General features: G+C 47.4%; 2 protein-coding genes across 10 annotated transcripts in view; one reads left to right on the forward strand and one right to left on the reverse strand.

Moving 5' to 3' along the window:
• The window catches only part of POLR1E (RNA polymerase I subunit E), a 61,679-nt gene that overhangs the window by 42,748 nt on the left and 8,157 nt on the right, over positions 1 to 10,774 (forward strand). For 2 of the 3 annotated variants that reach the window (XR_008996558.1, XR_005025424.2), the window contains exon 13: positions 8,268 to 8,328. The gene's annotated coding sequence lies outside the window, so the exon portion shown is untranslated. Of the gene's footprint in view, positions 1 to 8,267; positions 8,329 to 9,457; positions 10,692 to 10,774 lie in introns of those variants that run through there. The other variant, XR_005025423.2, reaches the window with a different exon arrangement.
• FBXO10 (F-box protein 10) overlaps positions 1 to 10,774 on the reverse strand; it is a 46,160-nt gene that overhangs the window by 23,456 nt on the left and 11,930 nt on the right. For 3 of the 7 annotated variants that reach the window (XM_036888327.2, XM_036888324.2, XM_036888325.2), the window contains 2 exons: positions 3,290 to 3,880; positions 234 to 1,067 (listed from right to left, as the gene is read on the reverse strand). In XM_036888327.2, coding sequence (XP_036744222.2) covers positions 234 to 1,067; positions 3,290 to 3,874 — 1,419 coding nt within the window. In that variant the 5' untranslated portion in view covers positions 3,875 to 3,880. Of the gene's footprint in view, positions 1 to 233; positions 1,068 to 3,289; positions 3,881 to 6,140; positions 6,205 to 10,774 lie in introns of all 7 variants that reach the window. The other 4 variants (XM_036888326.2, XM_057498861.1, XM_036888330.2 and 1 more) reach the window with 2 other exon arrangements.

A 10,774-nucleotide genomic window follows, 5' to 3' on the forward strand; every position in this document is an offset into this window, starting at 1 on the left:
CTTCTGTAAAACAGGAAGAATACTTTCTGCCCTGTCCGAATCAGATGATGGACATGAGGTGAATGTGTATTATAAGCTTAAAAACTGATGATTAAAAAAAAAGAAAGGCAAAATAGCCCAGCAAAGTCTCCCTGCATACAGCCACAGGAGCCTTCCGTCACCAACCAAAATGCCTGTGCCTGGTGACCCAGTGAGGCCTCACAGGCCTGTAGAGTAAGCCTATATGACAGCACCTTGCTATTATGTATACACCGCACTGCATAAGTCAGGTTCTGGAAGATGTTTCCTTCCATCTTGGCTCGGCCATAGGAGCAAACGAAGACACCTCCCTTCCCATCCCGGAAGAGGCACTTGCGGATGAGGCAGCCCTGCACAGAGCTGGCTAGTGCCATGGCCTCCTTGTCCTTCTGCAGCTCCTGATGCAGGGAGTTCAGCACGAGGCAGCTGGGTAGCTGAATGGATGCTCCTGGCAGTGGGGGGCCCAGAAAGGAGCCCCCCAATACAGGGCGTGGGCCCTGCACTTGGTAGGACAGCCTGTATGTGAGCTGGTCCTCATCCTCCTCCTCACCGCTGGGACTCAGGCCTCCATCACTGCTGTCTGGGGTCTGGGCCACCCCTTCCCCGTCACTGCCCGCCTCTGCCTCCTGTGAGCCAGCCTTGGAGCCTGGCTTTGGGGAGCTAGAGGCTGGGCTAGTAGGGCTCTGGCTGCCCTCAATGACAATGTCACAGGTCCTTGGGCTCCAGGCCTGGTCTCTGCTCTCCAGGTCCAGGGACATGAAACAGTCTGAGTCCTCTGTGGGGAGCACACTGGGCGAGGACTTGATAAGTCCTAGTAAATACTTGTAGGCCCAGTTCTTATCTGCAGAAGGGTGGCCCTCAACAGTCACAGAGTTGTTTTCACTGCCCACAAATTCACAGTTTTCCAGGACACACAGGGGCACATTGTGCAGGAAGACATGGGTATTTTTGAAGGTGCAAAACTTCACTTGGCAGGTGCCTGGGCCGTGGACCTGGATGTGCCCATTCTCAAAGTTGCAGTTGTCAAACTGGACATGACCTGATGTTGTCTGGGGAACGAAAAAGAGTGGAGAAAACAGGAATCAAGTTTGTTTTGCTAGTCAGTACTGTAACTGCTCTTTAAGGAGGGTTGGAGCCCACAGAGGCCATTTGTGTTGCTGGTCACGTTCCCTTCCCACCAGGGCACGTGTTAGCTGGTCTCAAGAGGAACCGGGAGCTACTGTGCATCAGAGGGAAGATAATTTGGAGTTGCCTATCCGTCTCTCCTTCTAGTCCCAAAGGGAGGGGGTCAAGAGTGGAAATGGATAATGCCAGAAAAGTTTACACTGCAGCAGAGCCCTTCCTAAAAACCTCAAATCTCAAGTAAATTCTCCTAATACTCAAGATCAATGCTTAGTGAGGACAGATACTCTGAGGAGTGCAAATGGGCAAAGGGGAAGAAGCTGAATGACTGGGAGAGTTTGAGTTGTTACATACATAGGAATTGACCGGAATGTAAGCCCGACTTGACTCAGACCTCTCAAGAGTGAGGGAGTCCCAGCTCCGTGTATGGGTTATATGAGAATGTGTCAGATGATGTGGTGTTTCTCCAGGTCTCACCCTTTGAAAGCACTTTCCCTTCATCCGCATCCTTTCTTAGCGCTGAAGGAGTGTGCCCTCCACCAGAGCCCTCTGCCCTCTGCACTCCACAGAGCACCAGCCTGGTGTTCCAGCACAGGTCAGAGCTGGCGGAAGTCTGAGGGCTGGCAGAGGACAGGGCGGCCCAGGAGGTGCTGAGCCCTGCCGGGGCTGGGGCAGGCAGTTGGGGAGGCCCAGCCACAAATACTGTCAAAGAGTCTGTTCTGTGTGGCAACTGGTGCATGTGGGGCACAGCAAAAGACAGTCATGAACTGAGCACTAATATATGCCAAGCACTAAGCCGGATGGTGGGCTGGGCTACAGAGGAGTCTAAGGCCAGGCCCCATTCCTTGAGGATGTGCAGCTGCACTTCTGAGGGGGAAGCAGAGGCTGAAATGAACATGTTACTCTAAGGATAAATGTCCTGAAATGTGAAGGGCCTGGAAACAAACTCTTCTGAATCTGCAGACCAGCACAGTACTTGCTCATTGGTCCTTCTCAAATATTCCAGGCCTAAAAAGGAAGCTTGTAAGCTTCTAAGGAATCTGGCACAAAGACGTTTCAAAAGTGCTTTGAATCAGAAGGCCTGGATTTGAATTCTAACCTCACCAATTATCCACCTGAGAAAGTTGCCTAGCATCTCTGAGCTTCAGTGCCCCTCACGTGCAAACTGGGGATGGCACATCTACTCTGCCTACCACAAATGTTTATTGCGGGGATCAGATGAGACCCCAGATGGAAAGTCACCTAGGATATGAATACAGGCTTTGGCTCCTAGCTGTGTCCTTCCTGAGTCTGAGACCTGGGTGTGTCCCTCAGTCCTGCTGAGCCTCAGTGTGCTCCTCTATAATAAACCAGATGACACTACTCATCTTAATAATGGCTGTAAAGCAGATGTGTGGCACTTAGTAAGTGCATCATATGTGATCGGTGGCATCATGATTTTTACAAATCTGAGAGACAATTGGTTGTTACTGGTAATAACAGTGGCTATGTAACTTTTATTGACTAGGGACATAATCCATGTATTGCAATCAGTTCCCGGGCAAAGTAAAAGGTGTACACTGCTCTGCCAGGAGCAACCAGCACCCCAGCACATATTTTGCTTTGAACACAACTTCTGCTTGGTGTTCTTAGATGGAATGTGTTGGTTGGACTGGTATTTCCTGACCTTCTCTCAGTCACCCTTGGTAAAAGCTTGACCTTCTTTGATATTCCAGAGTGGGGTTCATGTGCTAAAGGTCACAGGTCCTGCATAGCCTCCTTCCTTACTGGCTTTCTTTCTGGACATGCCACAAGGAAGTGTCCTCTGCTTCCTGTCACCAGGTGGCATGCTCCCAGACCTGGCTTTCCCAACTAGCAGCTCCACCTGTGGCTCCAGTTGGTCCAGTTTGGAAGGGAGGAAGTACAAAGCAATTTTGGCCTCCAGTCCAAGGCTCATTTTTAATTACAGCTTTGCTAGGAATAAAGAATAATACTGATCTTCACTGATCCCTGTGCCTATTTCTCAGCTGGTGTGGAACTCAGAGGAATGTATTACAGGAAAAATCACTAAACTCTCAATTCCAACAAAAAAGGGGTTACAAACCCACTGAGAAGAGGCCAAGGCTCTGGGTCAGGGCTGCAGAGGCATCCCTGTGATACGAACACTCACCTTAAACATGAAGGGGGAGAACCAAGCCGGCATGAAGACAAGGTTGCAGAGACGTGTGGTTTGGCAGTGCTGATCAATGCTGGCTAGCAGGGCCACCTCGCCCAACTTTCCGTGGCCTACGATCTCCACGGGCACCTTCAGGATGATTTCCCCTTGCTCTTCATACACACCTGGGAACAGCACAATTCGGTCATACAGGCTGGCCATGGCCAAGGCACTGCCCAGGCTGTCAAACTCATGGCCTGGCCCGACACTCAGGGTACGGCGCTCTCTCCTCCGGCGAAACAGAGAAAAGCAGACAGAGGACTCCAAGTCCAGGGCATTCTTGATCCATGTCTTGGAGGCAAGGTAATGCTGTTTGAAGGCCTCCCTCCAAGACTCGGGCTCCACATTAGGCTGGTTGGGCCAGTTAGGGTGGCGGCACTCTGCGCATCCCAGACACAGCTGCCGCCAGCGGGTGCTGTCGAGACTGAGGACCAGCTCGTACCAGGCCCTGCATACTAGGCTGCAGCGGCCTAGGTCGGGAAGTTGCAGGTAGGCTAAGATCATGCGCCACAGCTCCAGCGGGAGGCCGCCAGCCTCCATGGTCACCTAGGAGACACACAAAATTAAGAGGTTTTTGTTGACCCTGTTTATGCTCCCCCTTCTTAAAATATTCCCTGCCTTCTCCTGACCCCAGGGGTGAGCAAGTGGACAAGGCCTAGCCAATCACAGGACTCCATCCCTTCAATCAGAATCTTTCCCTGGGATTTTTCTACCTGGAATCAGCAGGGAAGATTGATTCCTCTTTGGTCAAACTCTGTAAGGACATGACCTCAGAACTGCTAGCAGCCACATTCCCTACCTTGCAGAGAAAAACCTGTGGTACCAGAGCCAAGCAGAAACGAGGAAAGACGAAAGATGGAAACGGAAAAGGAGATAAAGAAGTGAGCCCATGTGTGTGTGTCTTGGTGGCCCCGATTCCAGACTCCTGAAGATGCCCTGGTACCTTCAGTTCTTCCTTCAATCCTGTGAGGTGCCTCAGTGGCCCTCCAGTAGTTTCCCTTTTTGTTTAAACTGGCTTGATTTGGGCTTCTGTGACTTGCAACTAAAAGAGTTTGGACTAACAGAGGGAGCAGTTTCCTCACCTCCTTCTTAAGCTACACCTTTGGCTTTTTAAGAGGAAATGGCTCTTCTATCCCTTGTATAACCATTCCATATATTCATTCCCTTGGCTTCAACCATCCACCAATTCACGTACATTCGTAACTACAAAATCTGAATCTCCCACCTGAATTGTCACTTCCAAGCTGCCATTCATGAACACCCAGTTGCCTGCTGGGCCTGTTTGGATGGTCCACAAATAACTAAAAACTCAGCATTGTATCCAAGGCTAAACCTCAATTTCCACTTCAGGCCATGATAAAATAACTGCAGCTGGATTCTCCCTCCTGACGTAAACAGCTGTAAAGCTGGACTGAATATGTGCGCCAGCTTTCATCCTGGGGCCCCTTCTCACTGTGGGCGGTGCTGCTGAGGTGGCTGACTCTGGGAGGCAGGATACCAGAATGGTGTGAGCAGCACAGAGTTGGGGGCTGGGGGTGGGGGGGGCAGTTTCTTGGCTGAAAGCTGGATTGCACGCACAGGGCAAGACTTCATCAGGTCTCGTAGAGATCACCTGCTATGGAGTAAAGGTGACACTAAGACCACACAGAGCTGGGAGACAATGGAATCCCAGCCCAGAATACAAAGTGTTCACACTGAGACTCAGAAAATATATGCCACAGGAATAAATTCAAACTGGAAGAAGGAAACCAAGCCTGACAGGTTCAAAGGTTCTGCCAGTAACTTAACTGCTGGTTAGAATAAAACCTAACACTCTTAAAGCAGCAGCAGCATCATATGGACTCCCTCAGCACGTGAGCCACGAGACAGGGTGGTGCTGGCCTAAGAAAAATAGAGTCCAGAAATAGATGCATCTGTATATTGGTCAATTAATCTTTGACAAAACATGAATGCAACTCAGTGGGTAAAGAAAAGCCTTTGCATCACTAATCATAAAAGAAAAAAAGAAAAGAAGTACCTAGGTTACTGCAACACCAGGTCCACTTGTCCCAAGTACTACAAGAGTGGGATTCTGCTTTTTCCCAGGCTCTGGGTTTTTTCAGGAAAGGATGCCAATAAGTAAACCAGTGCAGATAACTGCATGATTTACCATTACCTACAATCGACTTGAATTACAATACCAGAATTACGGGGAGAGGCAGCAGGTCAGCAGTACCTGTGGTTAGATTTCGTCAACCCTTTCATATTTAACTCTTACATAACCCATTCTTTCCTTCACAGTGTCCTACCTTTGCACTCCACATCCCTCCCACATTTCCCCCTAGACCTTTATGACTCTGCTTCCAATTCCTTTGTCTAATTTGAATGTTGCTTTTCTCATTACAATGCCATTTGCCTGAGGAAGGAGCCCTGCCGCCAGTGCCGGCGGAGTGGTTTAGGTGCCATTCATCTCGGTTAGGTCCTCTCCTCCGAGTATGTTCTTGACTCACCTCACTTAGGAGGTATTTTTTTTAATTTTATTTTGCTCTGTCTCCATAAGGTCTTGGTGACCTGTACAGGATTCTCTGAATTCAGTGACTTTATATTTCGCATTTCTTCTAGCTAGTTTTGACCCTTCACATAGTCCCATTCTGCTAACTCACTCAGTTATTGTGTCCTCCCACATGATAGATGAGCTCACTTACAGTATTTTTTAGCTGCCTTTGCCTTACTTCTTTTTTTCTTATTATCTTGCTACTTCAGTTTCAAACCCCCAGAAGAACACTATTAGTCCCCACCTCCACAAGCTCCTGTATAGCATACACACCATCAGCCATCCAAGCAGTTCTTCCCGGCGGGCAGGCTCATCTTCACCAGGACCACTGCTGCATCTGGAAGGAGTATCTTTTGACCATTAAAGAGCTTTGATCTACTTTTTAGATTCTTTTTCTCCTCATCCCTACCTCCCACTTCCAAATTCTTAGCTTCTCTGATTATAACTGTATCCTGTGCTTCCAGGGAGCACCATATACTATGGACTTTCTGACACACTGTATCCATGACGTTCTTTCCTTCTGTAAGGGGATAACTCTGACGGGTGTTCAAGAGTGACTCAGCTAACCCTAAAGGAACCCTCTGTATAGCCTTCCAGGTGAGAGGCTTCCCTGTGGCCTTTTGCAAGTCTGCTAATGGTCACTATTCCAATTCTCAGGAGGACATAAGAGACCCAAATCACAACTTCCCAAATCACCACCAGCAACTCTGGTAACTGTCTTACCTCACTGCTGACTTGAACTGAGTTCACCACATAACACTGTTCCAACCGGCCAACCTGTTGTGTGCCCCATGTGACATCCCATAGCACCCAGCACTGCCAGTTCTGTCCCAGATGAGCTTCCCACCGTTACCATGACAGCCCATCAATAAGGAATACACCAGGCCACCATGACTGAGTTACAGAGAATATAGCAGGGACCAAACACACCCTCTCATACCTAGCACAAAGTACATGGTTAATAACAGTGTTTTCATGTAAATGAATAAACAGAGAATGGCCATCATGACCCCACCCCAATTTTTAGGTGAATAATTGATTTTCACAAACTTCTGTAAATTTACTATATAAACACAGCTTCAATGACCCTCCCTCCTCACCCCACGAGATTCCTATATCTATACAGAAATTCCTATGTAGAAATTCTGAAAGTTCTACTGTGAATAAAAAATTAAATAATAAAAATCCTTCTTATTCCTCAGTGTGTTTGCTTTGCAAACATAGCCCTTCTGGAGTGTGGGGGATACTGGAATGAGAAAAAAGTGATAGGAAGTGAACACAGCTAATAATAACCTAGGATAGAAAGAATTAAACACTACAGCTTACAGAGCTCAAGAGGAAAGAAAATCTTTAAGCCAGACTTGGCAGGACTTCCTGTAACAATGGTTCTTAAAACATAGCTCTTGACCCTCTGCCTCAGAATCACTCAAGGTCTGTTCCTACGCTACTTCAGATCTGCAGAATCTATGGAGTGGGACCAATTACCTCCATTTTTACCAAGCTCCCTGGTAACTGTCATGAAAAGGGCCCCATTCCACACTTGAATGCAGCATCCTCACTAAATGGCTCTCCTCTGCTATAACCCTCTCAGAGCTGTGGCTCTCCCTATATTGTGAAGAGACTAATAATCTCAAAGCCAGATGACCTGGGGTCACGTTGTATGAGACCCTGAGCAAGTCACTTAACCTCCCAGGCCTTGGTTTATAACCTCACATATATACTGGGGACCTGATACCACCCCAAAGGACTGCTGTGACAATTAAAAGATCTAGTGCACACTGTGTGAGTAATTAATTTCCCTCCTTCTGGGCATACGATAGGATTGTACTCTCTGGTCCCTCTGGTTTGGCTGGCACCACACGACGAGTACTAATCAGTGATTTTTGAGTAGAAGAGAGATCGGCCACTTCTCTATGCAGCACTGAACTGCCAAGTTCAAGTGCCGATGAACTGCAAGATCATCCAGAACTCTTTTCTCCCTGGCACAGCAACGGGCAACATCTGAGCTGATGGCTAATCTGGCAGGATAAGCAGAGGTCCCACCAACCCAAAAGGGACACACACCATGCATGAAACATAACCTTTTGTTTTAGGTTAAGACACTGAGAATTTGGGGACTGTTACTACAGTATAACCTAGCCTCTCCTGACTGAGAGAGCATGTGAAATGCTCAAGGACACTATTATGAAACCCCTGGACGCCTTAAAACTGCCCATTCCATGTCTGGAGGGACTTTGGCATATCTCCCAATATGGAGCTGAAATCTAGCTCTGACTTACATCCTCAGTTGGTCTCAGTTCTGCCCCCTGTGAGCCACTGGAGTTCTGCTCTCATGTATGTTGCAGGTTTGGAATAGGCCTTGGATGCCAAACTCAGAAACTTGTATTCTGTCTACTGTAGGTACCTTGCGAGGGGAATGGCCTGATCAGAGCTATATTTTAAGAAGACCCATACTAGAAAGGTATGTTATCTGGAATAGTGAGGTCAGAAACTCACAACCTTGCAAATGTTAAATGACATTACCTTTCCCTCAGGATGGTATGAGGGTCAGTTTTGGGGGGTTCCAAGTAGCCTACCCCACAGTGGGAAGCAAAGGGTCTTGTGGCTGGCCTTCTGGGAATCTACCAGCAAGGAATTTTCCATCTTTTTCATCTTTCCAAACTGGTCCATGTCCCCAACTCTAGGCAGCACCCCAGGGGCTGAATCTAGAATGAGGCCAACAATGCTCTCCTCAAGACCCCCTCAGAGTTCAGGGTGAATTTCCTTTAATTCAAATGTCACATTCCCTATTGTTCCATTTGGCTTTATTTACTGTATCTTTACACTAATCCATGGGGATTCATGCAGCAACAGGGATTTCTATAACCAGGTAACACTTTAAAAAAAGTGTATTCAAGTTTTGCCCTTCCTTTTTGCCACTGGGACCTCTGAGCTATGGGAAAAAAAAAAAAAAAGGAACAAATTACCCCAGGCCTGTGCACTGGAGTGTGAAGTGAAGAACTGGAGAAACAAGAGTAGGATCCGGTTTGGGATGGGAAGGGGCAGGTCCTGAGGTAGGCCTCAAGCTGTTCCTTTTTTTTTATATGTTCCCAAGGGTTTGAGAACTCAGAGCTTCGGTGAGGCACCCTCCTAACTGCACACTGGAGGCATCCACATGCCTCTGGGGGTGTCCCTAATCTCAGTGGGTGAGGCAGAGGCCACCCTCTTGGGAGGTGAGGCCCACAAGACCTGGCTCTCCACAAGCAGGCTCTTCTGCTTCCAGCCCCATGACTTGAGGCAAGTCCTCTAACCTTTCTGACCTTATTTTCTCACCTGTAAACAGCCCAACAATGGCTGTCCTGCTATACCTCATGAGGATTTTGAGAACTTCCCAAAGAAAAAAATAATCTATTCAACAAATATCCAGTGACTGTGTACTACTGTGATAGGTACTGTTCTTAATAACAACAAGCAATAAACAAGACCAAGTAACTACCTTCACAGACAGACAATAAATTTCAAATTTAATAACATAAATGCTATGAAGAAAGATGAAGCAGGCTAAGGGAAGTGCCTGTGTGCATTTGCTTGTGTGCTATTTTATATTTTAGATAGCGTTGCCAAGGAAGGTCTCCGGGGAAATACCATTTGAAGCCATGGGGTGGGGTGAGATCACTACAGAGAGCAGAGAGAGTGGTGAGCATTTAGTAATATATGTGATTGTTGAATCACCATGTTGTACATCTGAAGACTAACACTACATATCAACTATACTTCAATTAAGAAAAAGTAAGCTCCTTACAGGCAGAAACTTTGTATCACTGCCTTGTATTATGCCTAGAACTATGCCCGGCCATAGTAGGTGCTCAATAAACATTTACTGAAGGAATGAATGTCACCATCATCATCTGATACATCAAAATAGCTGAGACTATTCAGACCATTAGCTACAGAATCCCTGCTGTGATACAAAGCCTTGTGGAATAACAGAGAAATAAGTAAAAACCAAGTATGTAGTCAACACTTGCTATGTGTAAGAGCTGCGAGGGAGTCAGGAATATGATAAAGACCCCACCGTCGAGTTGGTAGGAGAGAAAAGATCTCTCTACCAAAAATACCTGGCTAGAAATGGCAGTTCTTGGGCACTCTCCTGTACCTACTGGATCAGAACTGGCATTTCAATAAGCTCACCAGGGAACTTGTGTGCACCCTATGTTCGAAAAGCAATGGTTTAAAGTGTTGTCTTCATTCTACAGATGGAGAAACTAAGCCTGTGAGAACTTACATGACAAAAGATTGACCCCAAATCACTCTGCTAGAGAGCAGCAAAGCCCCCTTCTAAAGCCAGGCCTGACCCAAAAGACTAGGTTTTTCACCCTTAAGCCAATGTTTGTGAAAGAGCTGGCATCTGAGCCAGCCTCTGAGATATGGGTAAGACTGGGGCATCCAGAGAATGCAAGAAGGGGGACTGAAGGGAGAAGAGAGTTGCCAAAGCCCCCGAGGTTGGACCCAGTAAGAAGCCCAGTCTGGCTGCAGCTCGGGGCCCTGCAGGGCTCAGTGAGAAAGGGCAGCTTGATGGGTTCACAGGGAGTTTTCATTAATTTTAGTGGCCATGGGGAGTTGCCTTGAGTCACAGCACAAAAGGCTCAACCCATACTGAGACGACTCCGACAGAATGGACCCAACAGGCTTCTAGCTTGGGTTCTGCCCTTCCCTCGCTGGGTAATCTTGAGGGCAGGGCCTTAACAACTCTGCTTTCCTGTCCCGTGTTTATATAATGAAGAAAATACACTTCCTTCCTACCTATGGGAGACCATGTCAGTATTCAAGTGGCAGGAACTTTGCTTTTAATTTAAAAAGGTGGGGCGGGGGGGAAATCTATGAAAGCCCAGAACTCTACTTAGTATCAACAAAGGGGGAAAAGATAT

This window comes from Manis pentadactyla, chromosome 3, assembly GCF_030020395.1.
Source record: "Manis pentadactyla isolate mManPen7 chromosome 3, mManPen7.hap1, whole genome shotgun sequence".
NCBI classification, from domain to species: Eukaryota; Metazoa; Chordata; class Mammalia; order Pholidota; family Manidae; genus Manis; species Manis pentadactyla.